The sequence below is a fragment of the Poromitra crassiceps genome, assembly GCF_964638095.1.
Source record: "Poromitra crassiceps genome assembly, chromosome: 15".
NCBI lineage: Eukaryota > Metazoa > Chordata > Actinopteri > Beryciformes > Melamphaidae > Poromitra > Poromitra crassiceps.
This window is the reverse complement of record NC_139634.1, coordinates 14,911,986-14,925,866: the sequence shown is the minus strand read 5'-3', so window position 1 is coordinate 14,925,866 and position 13,881 is coordinate 14,911,986. Positions and strand designations below refer to the sequence as shown.

General features: G+C 46.1%; 1 protein-coding gene across 9 annotated transcripts in view; it reads left to right on the top strand.

Annotated features, from left to right (window-relative positions):
• LOC310790480 (protocadherin gamma-C5-like) overlaps positions 1-12,996 on the top strand; it is a gene marked incomplete at its 5' end in the record, with an annotated part of 66,299 nt that extends 53,303 nt beyond the window's left edge. For 3 of the 9 annotated variants that reach the window (XM_083652181.1, XM_083652177.1, XM_083652174.1), the window contains 3 exons: positions 3,115-3,173; positions 7,774-7,871; positions 10,086-12,996. In XM_083652181.1, coding sequence (XP_083508307.1) covers positions 3,115-3,173; positions 7,774-7,871; positions 10,086-10,444 — 516 coding nt within the window. In that variant the 3' untranslated portion in view covers positions 10,445-12,996. Of the gene's footprint in view, positions 1-3,114; positions 3,174-4,381; positions 4,436-7,773; positions 7,872-10,085 lie in introns of all 9 variants that reach the window. The other 6 variants (XM_083652176.1, XM_083652175.1, XM_083652178.1 and 3 more) reach the window with 4 other exon arrangements.
• Between the last annotated feature and the right edge of the window lie 885 nt (positions 12,997-13,881).

Below are 13,881 nucleotides of genomic sequence, written 5' to 3'. Positions count from 1 at the left end.
GGAATGCTGGGCCCCTCTGTGGATGCTCGCTCGCCCCCACTCTGTGCTACTCGCTCTCTCCCCGCCAAAACGCAGACAGACACACATGCCCACACACATGCATGCACATCTTTGAGTCCATTTTTTAGACCGCTAATGTCCACTAAACTAAGCAGTGAGGGATTGCAGTGAATACAAGAGTTCAAGTATGCCCACGTCTTTTCATTCGCCGGCATACTCTCGTGGTTTGGAGTCCTAATAATAACTACTTAGAGTGTTGCTATTGGAATTCTTTCAGGAGGATGTAACCAAACAGACTTGCCTTCTCCTCATCTGAATCTATTTCCCCCTTTTCCCTGATTGATCAGTATTTGCGGATGAAAGAGTTCCTTTGTGGACTCAAATTTTGCCCCCAGGCAGCTATTTTTTTCTCAGCACTACAGTGTTGTCGGTATGACCACTATTGTAATGGGATAGTGGTATGTTTTGAAGTCTCTCTCTCTCTCTCTCTCTCTCTCTCTCTCTCCATCTCCATCATCCCCCAGGGTAGAACAGCTCTTTTAATAATGCAGCACATCGTCTTGCCGGCCTCTCTCCGGGGAGCTCTTGTGTCGATTAGGCAGCAGAGACTGGAGCCAGGCCAAGGTTCTATTCACTGCATCACTGCACAACTAGAGAGAGAGAGAGAGCATCACTGCACAACTAGACAGAGAGAGAGAGCATCACTGCACAACTAGACAGAGAGAGAGAGCATCACTGCACAACTAGACAGAGAGAGAGAGAGAGAGCATCACTGCACAACTAGACACAGAGAGAGAGAGAGAGAGAGAGAGAGCATCACTGCACAACTAGAGAGAGAGAGAGAGAGAGAGAGAGAGCATCACTGCACAACTAGACACAGAGAGAGAGAGAGAGAGAGAGCATCACTGCACAACTAGACACAGAGAGAGAGAGAGCATCACTGCACAACTAGACACAGAGAGAGAGAGCGCATCACTGCACAACTAGACACAGAGAGAGAGAGAGCATCACTGCACAACTAGACACAGAGAGAGAGAGAGCATCACTGCACAACTAGACACAGAGAGAGAGAGAGAGCATCACTGCACAACTAGACACAGAGAGAGAGAGAGAGCATCACTGCACAACTAGACACAGAGAGAGAGAGAGCATCACTGCACAACTAGGCACAGAGAGAGAGAGAGAGCATCACTGCACAACTAGACAGAGAGAGAGAGAGAGCATCACTGCACAACTAGACAGAGAGAGAGAGAGCATCACTGCACAACTAGACAGAGAGAGAGAGAGAGAGCATCACTGCACAACTAGACAGAGAGAGAGAGAGAGCATCACTGCACAACTAGACAGAGAGAGAGAGAGAGCATCACTGCACAACTAGACAGAGAGAGAGAGAGCATCACTGCACAACTAGACAGAGAGAGAGAGAGCATCACTGCACAACTAGACAGAGAGAGAGAGAGCATCACTGCACAACTAGACAGAGAGAGAGAGAGCATCACTGCACAACTAGACAGAGAGAGAGAGCATCACTGCACAACTAGACAGAGAGAGAGAGCATCACTGCACAACTAGACAGAGAGAGAGAGAGAGCATCACTGCACAACTAGACAGAGAGAGAGAGAGCATCACTGCACAACTAGACACAGAGAGAGAGAGAGCATCACTGCACAACTAGACAGAGAGAGAGAGAGCATCACTGCACAACTAGACACAGAGAGAGAGAATGCATCACTGCACAACTAGACACACAGAGAGAGAGAGCATCACTGCACAACTAGACACAGAGAGAGAGAGAGAGAGAGAGCATCACTGCACAACTAGACATAGAGAGAGTGGGAGAGAGAGAGAGATGGGACAGGCAGGAGAAGATCAGTGAAGTACAGAAGATAGATGAAAGTGCAATGGGGTATAAGACAATAGAGTGGCACGGACATACTGTATAGATGAGAAGAAGGAAAGACTGTGATCACCACCATCTCCTCATTAAGTGTTGGTATCACAACAACAAACAGCTTTATGTTCTACAGACTCTCTGTCATCTGCATGCACTAACAATCAGGTGTTTATGAGAGCGCTGCGAGTTACAGAATGGCTTAATTAGCAGTGCTGGGAATGGCCCGATCGCTCTCACCATCAACAAGGCATTAAGTCACACACATGGGGAGCGTCTCCGTTTTGTCTGTGTCCATCCGTTTATCATTTAAGATCAGTGAGCAGCCGTATTTCAGACTGATCTCTGTGTGTGTAGATCACCAAATGAGTCAGATGATCCCTCTTTAGGAGAAGTCCCTTGGATGTCTAAATCACATCCACAAAGGCAGCCTGCCATATCTCCATTAAAGGAGAACTCCACTGAAAAACAATGCTGATTCATTTTGCACATGATCAGCTCACACATATCTGTAAATGGTTCTGCAGGCGTTCATTTAATTTGACAGTTGTTGAGAGTTGATTTGAGTTGAGTTGTGGACCAGTGATGTCGTTCATGCACACAAATGACATCACTGGTCAACTGTCAAACTAAATGAATGCCTGCAGAACTGTTTACGGTTTTCAGATATGTCAGCTTATGTGCAAAATGAATCAGCATTGTTTTGTTTTCCCGTGGAGTGTCCCGTCAAGCTTGGGGGTACCTTCCTTGCTGTATTTGCGAGGTTCTGTAATAAGGTTCTGTGATCGTCAGTGCAGCCTCCATACAGCGAGGGCCCAAGCCCCCCTTTCATATCTCATTTAGCTCTCTGTTTGATATTCTCTGACTTTGTTTTGTTTTTGGTTCCTGTCCCTAATTATAAACCAAGGCCCAGTCTGTTTGTTTGTGTGTGCGTGCGTGCGTGCGTGTGTTGTGTGTGTCTTTGCTCCATGGCTCTTGGAACAAAATGGACGCCTGAGCTTATGGACGTTTGTTGACATCAATAACTCTTTGTTCAGCCCCTCTAGCAGTCTGCAGCTTTTTCCTCAAACACACACAGACACACAAGAGGCTGCACACAGACAGACGCCATTAACACACCAATATACTAACCACAAGGCAATGTGTCATGAAGCAGAAGACACACATCACAAACCTCATGCTGTTATTCTTAGTTCACGATGCATTTTCTGCTCTCTTCACAGCAAAAACCTCCCAACAATGACTGGCGCTTCACTCAGGGACCGAGACCCGGACCTAGCGGGTGAGTAGACTAAGACACACACACACACGCACACACACACACACACACACACATGCCCTGTAACATCAAGGACATGTCTTTGTCCTACGCAAGCATAGCTTTAATGGAGGAAAGAGTGATGCGGTGTGAGAAAGAGAAGAGAGAGGGGGATGGTAGTCAGTACTGTGGATGGTAGTCAGTACTGTGGATGGTAGTCAGTACTGTGGCCATATAGACTTACTGCCTGCAGGTCCAGATTGTAAAGTACTGGTCACATCTGCGCTCATATTCACTGATAGGACAGAAATTAACAGTGTATCAGAATTGAAGCCATAATGCCGTCATCTAAATCGGATTCTGAATAACATTGTCCGATTTACGAATATACTTGAATTTGTGATTCTGCTCGGGCGAATCAATTCCTGATATTTACTCAGGGACGAGCATCTCTGCCTGTTCGCAGGCTGCTATATAAAATGGCTGCCGCAGCTTCCACTCCCCCTCCCCTCTCCTCTCCTCCTCTGCGCTCTCTGAGCCTGTGTGCCATCACTCAGTACAGCTGATGAGTTAAGGGGACCAGAGCTAGTGGGGGATGGGAGAGTGTATTTCTCTCTCTCTCTCTATCTCTATCTCTCTCTCTCTCTCTGGTTTATTTTCTTCCATCTGAGAGGTCACATTGATTGCTTACGTGAGATTTAATGTTTTGACCTCAGTGATTGCCTGTCACGTGGCACTAGATATCGACCCACATTTGTCAGTCTGCTTGTGCGTGCGAGTGTGTGTGCTTGTGGCTGTGCTGCCCACTAGTCCGATGCTTATTTAGCCCATATTCTGTTTGCCCAAGTGGTGTATGCCGGAACAGTTTCCACAACAATGATTGCACAACACATTCCCTGGGTCAAGCCCTCTCTCTGACAGAAGCATCTGGGGAGGGCGGCTTTGGTTCTCCGAGTACGGCCATTTTGGAATACCACCGGGGTTATGGGATGCATTGGACATAATCCATGTTAGCGGGGGGGAAGAGAAAGAAAACTAACTTCCCATCTCTGGTATTTTAAATGGCTGTGACAGGCTCACTCAACATATTTTCCACTGAGAACTAGTACACAGAGTCACTGCATTTTCCCATTCCTTAGACTGACTCTGAAATAGAAATATGAAATATTAAAAAAAAAAAAGAATAAATGGTTATTTCAGAATTCAGACTGCATAACCTGTTGTGTTTTTAGTCCCTACATGCCGTACGCAACACATATACGATGGACGCAGAAGAGCGGGACAAGGTATCAACATAGACATAGACACTGCGGCCAATTTCTGCCCTTAGTAGCTGATCAGGGTTCAGTTTTGTTCAGTGTCCGTTATTAAATGGCGGTGAGGCGGAGGAGGTGGGACCTGACTGGAAATCAGCTAGTAAGGGCAGAGAGCGGCTGGAGTTGTTTAGGTAGTGCGCTGCAGTGGAGTGCTGTGCTGTGTGTAGATGTACCGTAGCTTTTTCTAGTCCCCCTGAAATATTGATGGGCTCTGTTGCTCGATGTGCATATAGGCCACAATGCCTGCTGTGGCATAGAGAGGACTGTGATACTTTTCAGTTTGCGTGCAGTGTTTTTGTAGATTTGCCCTTCATTGTATATATTTGTAGATTTGCTCTTCATTGTATATATATATGTGTGCCATACATATAGTAGTCTCTCTGAGAGGTCTTGCTGTCTCTCCTGCTCGAGGACCGGCTTACCGTATAGTGTTGGCTTTGTTGTACGTCTGTGACGGCTGTAGCCAGACATGACCACATGCGGCTTTTTCATGTGATTTATCAGCTGGGAAACAGGCGACCAGGAAGGAGACTTCCTGTCTGATGATGAGTGATTTGATTTTGTCGTTTGGAGGTTGAACACATAAACTAAACTCTTAATGTCAATATGCAGATAAGACAGATACCATGTGACGTAGTTTGATCTTCTATGTTTAAAGAGGACATGAAACATTTGATCATATCAGAGCCGTATAATAGAAGAGTTGCGACATCTCAATTCACTTCAATGGACCTTTTTTTTTTTTACCTCACAAAAGTTCCCGGAAGTAAGGTTCTGGGATTAAGCAGCACTGTTGAGCATTTGGGGTGTACATTGAAAGGGTCAGACATTTAAAGAATCAAATTGTATATTATCAGCTTTATTTTATGCATTCAAACGTAGCGCCCTTCCTGGCTATTCATTGGCTACATCATGTCACGCATTTTGCACTCTCTTACTAGATTGCTCTGGATCACATGACTCTAGTTCATTTGCATTTCACCTCAGACAAGACAGGACACTGCTTTGCTTTCAAGTCTGAAATTTGCCTCGATTTCCCAGAAAGATAAAAACATTTGAACTTTTCACCAACTAGGGCGCTGCTAGATGATGCCACTAGGTTGAGTACAGTAGTGGAGTACAGGCTAGTTAAGTGTTGTATTGGTAGTAAGGATTTTGAATTCTAACAGGCTCACAGCATTATGCTGTTGTGTTTCTGACTTGGATTGCAGTTGTTTTGATTCATCAAAATGTTCAAAATCTTTACTATGTAGGCTACTGTACAGTCGACCTAGTGACATCATCTAGCAGTGCCCTAGTTGGCGAAAAGCTGAAATGTTGTTTATCTTTCTAGCAAATCTAGGTACATTTCAGACTTGAACGCAGTGTCCAGTCTTGTCTGAGGTGATATGCAAATGAACTAGAGTCATATGATCAAATGTTTCATGTCCTCTTTAAATCAGGTTTAAAGTTAGTGTCTACAAGGTTCTAAATGAGAGGGAGGGGTTTCCTCAGAGATACAATGTCTACTTCATGCGTGGTTACAGAGGAAAAGGGAGACCCCTCTCTGGTCTTCCCTCTGGGCCACATTTCACAGGCTTGCCCACAGGAAGTGATAACCCTGACCACAGGAAGTGCTTAGCGTGACCACAGGATGTGATAAGTGCGGGGAGACGCTAATTGGGGATAAATGAAGCATCCCCCCCTTATCTTCAGTGAAGCATCCCCCCCCCCCCCCCCCTTATCTTCAGTGACGCATCCCCCCCCCCCCCCCCTTATCTTCAGTGACGCATCCCCCCCCCCCCCTTATCTTCAGTGACGCATCCCCCCCCCCCTTATCTTCAGTGACGCAAAGAGGCACAAAATGGCTGTCCCAGTTTTACTGACTGTGCTCTAGCCCAGTCTGTTTCTCATTGGCTGCTTGGCAGAGGACATGCATGTTCCTCTGCCTCCATCTCTCTCTGGCACTGAAGTGAAAACCGCTTTAGACTTTTGGCAGTGAGATCCGGGAACTTGCACTTGAACACCGCCCAGTTTTTGTGTTAGAATTTTCTTTCTTGCCCCCCCCCCTGCATTCTCCCCCTTACTTTCTCTTGGTCAATTTCCTGGTCCACAACTTTTTGCCCAGGAGGTTTTTAATTGGACCAAAGGAGAGGCATTCCTTTTAAGTGCATCACATATAATAAACTCACATAGCACATACACCCTCGCCCTTTTTTTTTTTTTTTTTTTTTTTACTGCAGTCCATATAAGTCAGGAAGTAGGGCCTGAGACCCTGGTGTCCTTTTAACCCCCGACATGCCATTGAGTTTCCTCTTTGGAGCCGCAGACTCCACGAGAACCTTTTACACAGCACCCTGCGGGGCTAATGTAATGATACGCCACTGTAGGCCCTCAGGAGCGCCACTGAAATAGTTAACTCGTAGTGCACATGTCAGCAGTCATACAAATGAGGAGGTTGAGGGAGTAGTTAGGAGAGTCAGAACCATCTGCACTCTTTTTTTGCTCTGAAACAAGTCCAGTGGGCAGCGATCCATAGTGGTTCTCCAGGTGTTCTTCGTCTGTCGGTGACTTACGAGTGGACTCTAAAGAAGTGACATTTCAAAGCAAAGCAGCTGTCTAACTTATCTTTATTAATGTTCTGACGACGTCTAATGGCACTAGCATGAGGATAAAATAGTGCATTTTCACGGGCAATCAAAACTATTCTATTCCACAGGTAGATGATTATTACTATGGAAACAGGAGCAGAGAAACGATCCAGCACTGTGACCTGGTTGTGAGTTGTAGAGTCTGAGTATGGGAAATAAGTAGGTGAGCGTAATAGATTGCAGGTCTGCTTTTCCCTTTGTTCCGCCCACATGCAAATTAGCGACTTTAAACAAACAAGTCTTTGAAGATGAATTTGCCCAGATGGAAATGTTCAGTGTTCACTGAGCACTACATGTAGACGGCTATTTCCCTTAAAGGTGGCACCATTACACATTTAATCAGATGAACAACATGGTGTAGTGCTCCTGGTCATACTAGAGAGTGTGAGAATGTTGTACTGGGTTTAAACTTTAGAGTGTGTGTGTGTGTGTGTGTGTGTGTGTGTGTGTGTGTGTGTGTGTGTGTGTGTGTGTGTGTGTGTGTGTGTGTGCATGTGTGCTTGTTTGGAGAGGCGCACCTTGTTGTGCTGTGGGCTGTGTACTTCTCCATCAGCTGCTTTGCCTTGACATCATAAACCACCAACTGTCAAACCAGCAATCAAACAAAACACACACACCAGAGGACTTCTGAAAATTGCCGTCAGTTATTGATGCTTCTTCTCCTCCGTTTGGTTATAGGGCAGTTGGAGGACCCGAGGTTGCCATGGGAACTGGTCCCTGGCCCCAGCCCCCGACCGAGGCGGAGCAGCTCCACGCCCTGATGGCTGCAGCTAACGGTGAGTCCCATACCTCTTACATCTCTCCCGAACCCATCCCTCTGTGTTCATCCTCATATCCAGCTAGTCGGCTTCACTCCACCCACACCCCACCCCCAGGGCTGGCTTGGCAAGAAGGGCAAAGAGCAGGGTGTGGGGGCAGGGGTGGGTCAGGCTACATTCCTGTTTGGCTGGAGGACATCTATAGCTCTCTCTGTCCACCTCCATGTTTCCATGGCTCATTGTGCATGCATAGTGGTAGTGTGCCAACAAGCATCTGAAGGAAGCTTCAGATATTATTCAGGCATTAGGCTACCTGCAGTAGCCCCGATAGTGTGTTTAACTCAATAACATGATAGAGATGCATGTTTCCACTGTACACATTAGCCACATGCACAATGTTTTATTGTAAGAAAACATTGTGTGCCTATAGAGACACTGCAGAGCGCGTCATCATTCAGAAACCACGCCCAAAACGGGGGGAAACACAAACTCCCCCCCCAATCCTGGCGTTCTCATATGTCGCGTGCATTGTCGTGTGTTGCACACAAAGATCATATATATACGGAAGATGAACACCATCCACATTTTTCTTCTCGCCAATTCTCAATGGCTTCCTCGGGAGTACAAAAAAACTTTAACTGGCGATTTTTTACATTTGCTGTCTGCGCAGCGCACCACACAACAGCTTTTAGCTATGTTTAATTCAAGGAATATGACGCTGGTGTGTGGAAGTGAACGGAGAGCTTTCCCCTGTGATGGGCGTGGCCTATTTCACGCAGCGTCTCTATATTACAATACTTGCACCTTTGGGCTCCAACAAAACTACAGATTCAGAGTGTAAAGCTATTCAGAACTCTGCAATATTACACCCCTCCCCCCATACAACCTTTCCCCCCTATTCCTCCTTTGCTGCAGTTACCACACACACACACACACACACACGCACGCACACACACACACACACACACACACACACACTGACTCATTGGACGGTTGCTATGGAAGGCCTTGTAATAATTCTAACATGGAAAGATACACATCAAATTGAACTTGAGGGCAAAGCTGCAGGCAAACACAAAACAGACAGAAATAGTGGAGTGAGAGACGGGCAGATCTGTTGCCACACAGACTCAAGTCATTGTTTCCATTGTTATTTCAACCACCCTGACACATCACAGCTCCCCTCCCTGCACACGCACACACCCTCCCCCCGTCTTGGACACTGCGCCGGATGGGATGTGGAGATTTTCCATCAGAGAGAGAGAGAGAGAGAGAGAGAGAGAGAGAGAGAGAGAGAGAGAGAGAGAGAGAGAGAGAGAGAGAGAGAGAGAGAGAGAGAGAGAGAGAGAGAGAGAGAGAGAAGAGCTCTGTCTTCGTCATTGAGTTAACCTGCATGCCAGCACAGACAGAGACACAGAAGGAACAGTCAGTGCCGTAAGGGAGGGACGAAGCAACTACAAAACAAATAGTAGATGTTAAAAATGTTGAAGGTCATCTCTCCACTCCGGATAATGTCATTGTGTTGATAAGCGTTACACAGTAGCACTTGTCTAATCAATGTGTAAAGCACAGTCTGTTACTGAGCAGAAGTAGAAGAGTATTCAAAATAACAATGTATTTAGTCATGGCTTTGGCTGTGAAGAAGTCAGTGCAGTTAGCACGAGGGTTTCTGCGTGGGTTTATATAGGTTGGTTGAGAGGAGCTGGAGGATGGGGGAGGGGGCGTTTCTGTCTGTGGCTCTGCAATGCAGGGGCTGGGGGAGAGTTATGAGCTGAGCAGAGTTACGTCATGTGCACACAGTCAGGGCATGCGTAATAGACGAAAAGACCAACACAGAGAGGAGTATGCAGTGTAGATGGTTTTCTCAACAAACATTCTCTACACCAGTCACCAATTTCCCTCTCTTCTGTTCATGTTGTCCATTCATGCCCTCACAGTTTAAGCGTTCGTTCCCCCGGAGACTCCGTTTTGCCAGAGCAATGGAATATCCTAAAATCGTAGCTAAAGCTCACACACAATCTCCCTTCAGTCACATACGTTGTTTTTCCTTTAGATATGGAGGCTTTCAATCACTTTAATCTCTCCTGTGTACCATTGTTGTTCCACCCCTTTTACATCATATTGCGAAATAAAAAAAACATTCAAGATTCTTGTTGTTTAACAAGTTCCATCCCTCTCTCCTCTCCCGTCCCTCCTCCCTGTCCCTCCCCGCTCTGTCTCTCTTCCCCCCAGAAGTGAGCGAGGCTACGGGCACCTTGGGACCGGGCACCATGGGCCTGAGCACCCGCTACAGCCCCCAGTTCACCCTGCAGCACGTGCCCGACTACCGGCAGAACGTCTACATCCCGGGCAGCACGGCCACGCTTACCTCCAACCCCCAGCAGCAGCAGCAGCAGCAGCAGCAGCAGCAGCAGCAGCTGCAGCAGCAGCAGCAGCAGCAGCAGCAGCTGCAGCAGCAGCAGCAGGCCTCCGCTCAGCAGGCTACCCAGCAGGCGCTGCCCCCTCCCCAGGTCTCCGCCCAGCCCGAGCCCCCCAAGGCCGCCCAGACCCCCGCCTCCAAGAAGAAGTCCACCAAGAAGGAGAAGAAGTAGAGTGGAGGGAGGCGGAGGAATGACACACCCGGCCTGATCTGATGAGAAATTCGACCGCCCCCCACACCCCCCCCTCTGTTAGGTATCTTACCGCGCCGCTGTCGCCCACGCCAGCCACGGTCTCAATACTGACAGCAAATCACTATGACCCCCATGGACGATGTTGATGGTTCCTTGAAAGTGTGTCTAGAGGGCCTTGAAGAATCTGAATGTGCTGAAGGCTTTTGTTGATACTGGGAAAACCGTGTTGTGCTCAAGGTCTCGTATTCCTCATGTAATCGTATCGGTGTTGGTGAAGAAGATATTTTGTGGGGGAGGGGCATGGAGGGTTGTCGTGTTTTTTTCGGCAAAATCAAATGAACTCGGATTCATTTCAGACAAAGAGATTCAGTGTGAGGAAACCTGCTGGGATGACGAGGCCCAGTGATGTATTCAGAGGTGACATTTAAATGTGTTTCATGTTGGATTTATCGCACCCTTTCCCCGACGCGGAAAGTCAGCTATATTGTAAAGTATGCTAGATTGCCATTAGATTCCTATATAGGGTCAGCCTTGCAGGATATTAAAGCTCCTATGGATATAAGGCTGTTTGACATTACACACTCTTCTGCATGCTCCTTTAGGTTCAAACCATATATTTTAGAGTTGCAAAACTATGCATTGCAAAAGCAAGGAGGAGGGCATCCTGAACCTATAGTCCTCCCTCCAAACGCAGGTCAATATAATGCACATGTAGCATTTACTTGACACAAAATGACACATTACTTTTGTAATCGTAGTTTAAAAGATATATAAGATTGAAATCTCCTCTGATTTTCTTATGACCTGAGCATGCACCCGGAGCAAGGGCTGGCGGAGAGTGGGGAGTGTGTTGTGATGTCACAGGCCATGCTGTCCATGCAGGTGGCATAGCAGGCGCGTGTGTTGTGATGTCACAGGCCATGCTGTCCATGCAGGTGGCATAGCAGCGGTCACTGGCTCCGTGGATTACAGCCCCAGATGGGGCACAACATGTCCTGCTGTCCTGCCCCCTCCCCCTCTCCCAAACCAGCTTGTCTCCTCCCCTCACTCACTACCCCGTGTCGAGAGCCAAACAATAAGAAATGCACTGTTCGTATTCTAAAGATGAGACGATGTAGGGGTAGGAAATCACTTCAGTCTTTAGGCAAACGTGTAGCCGTGGTAAACTTAAGTGCTTAGGAGTCTCTACTAGACACTTTGCAGGCCGCTAGGGCCTGCAAAAACAAGAGTATTCACCCTTGCTATCCTGAAGTGCTGATGAAACTTCTTGACGTAAGACAATAACATGTTTTTTTTCTTTGGGAGATAATGATTGGATAGTATAGAGGAAGTGTTTATATAAGATAAGTCTTTCCTTTGCCGTCCGTTTGTCCGTCAGGCTACTGGCCGGGCACCACTGCATGAAGAGACAGCTTGCAGGCTGGGTCAGGGGGAGTGGAGAGGGCTGGTGAAGGGTACCCAGTCTGGGGCGGCACCATTACATTGACAAGGGGGTGGGAAGCAACCTTGGCTCTACCCACTGAATGTACAGAGGCACCAGTGTTGACCCACCCCGCCCCCTAAACTTCCTCTAATGCACTGACCCAGGTAGAGGTCAACAGACCCAAGCACATGTGTCCCTGTTGGAGAGGAGATACCACTTGAGAGGGAGCTGGGGGCTTCAGAGTTAGCTCCCCATGCTAGCCCTCTATTGACATCCACTCTGTTCAGTGCTAACCTCAGGCTCTCTACCGCTCACTCCTCCCCTCCGCTCCCTGGTCCTGTGAAGGCTCTTCCCCACTGTAAATAAACGCAAGTCCTGTCGATGGTATGAGCCAGTTGTTTGTATAGTAGGGACCACGTCCAGCATTTTCAAAATAAAAGTCCCTATCCACAAGGCGTGGCTTACTACTGGAATGTGTTGCATTTGTTTTTCAAGAAAAATAAGAAAATCGCCGTAAAAAAAAATCTAATGAATAAAAATCTGAGATGTTCTTCAACAGTTTGTGTTGCAATGTAGTAACTAAGCACCATGGAAGCCAACTAACTCTTCAGTGTAAATAAATGAATTAAAGATGACGATGCTGATGATAACTTTAGATGATAAGTAAACAAAGTGACACACGTAGACTAGTTAACTTGTGATATGTGTTGCGCATATTTTTGTGTTCATTTTCTCTCTCTATCTATTTTATCACCCTGTAAAAAAACGAAACACAAAAAAATATATTGGAAATGTTTCTATCCTTCTGTAACCTCTTAATGTTCTTTTGCTGTGATTTTATCTTGTGCATTTGTGAAAGAATGCCTCTTTCTCTCTTTGTCCATATGAACAAATGATTATATATATTATATGTGTAAGTCCGTCTGCTGCTGAATTAATCCTATTCTATCCTGCTGTATTATCTTTCTTATGAAACGCTTAGCCCCCACGCTATACCCCCATGTTACTCTTATTTTTATGCTAATATTTATATTGCTGTTTTATTTTCTCTTGAACACTGACATTTCAAATAAAAAGATTCTGAAATCATTAAAAAAATGCTTTTGCATCTGAGTTTTTCTTAAGCTTTTTTTGTCTTAAACTAATGTATGTTATTTGCATTTAATGATAACAAATGATAAGCTTCCACTTTTGAGTGATTGTACTTTTAGTTGTGTACCATTAACCCTATTAACTGATAAGATTCACCTGTGGAAAGCATAGCCTTAACAGGTTAAAAATCAGTGTTGGGGAGCAGTTAAATACATGTAGTTAGACTAGTATAAATCCGTGGGAAGGAGTGGGAGACTGAGAACATGCAACAAATGACCACAGGCCAGATTTGAACCTGGGTCACTGTGAAGGACTGAGCTTATATGGTAAACACTCACCAGATGTTTAGCACAGGTTTAAGCAACCACCCCCCAAAGCTGAATCTAACTGACTGTACCTGAATGTAACATGGGTCCCTTGTGGGTGAGAGACCTATACCGAGAGTGAGAGAGAGAGAGAAAACACAGTTGGCCCAAAATCCTGCTGTAAAAGGTTTGACCTGTTCAATTTTTTTTTGCCTGCAAAGCCAGGCTATTTTTTTTTTTTTACATTTCAGCTGTCAATCAACATAAATCTAGTGTGTGTGGGGGGGGGGAGTGTCAGAAAGTCTCTGAAAACCTTTTATGTTTAAAGAAAATGTTTTATTGGGTTTTTTAACATGCAGATAAGTGCTTTTGCTTTGTTTTGATTTTAGGCATTTTTACAGGCATTTTATGCTTTGACAGATGTATAGTTATAGAAAGACAGATAGAGAACATGCAACAAATGACCCCTGTGGTCATTTGTTCCAGATCTGAACCTGGGTCACTGTGAAGGACTCAGCTTACATGGTACACACTCACCAGACATTTAGCGCAGGTTTAAGCAACCACCACCACCACCCTCCAAGCTGAATCTAACT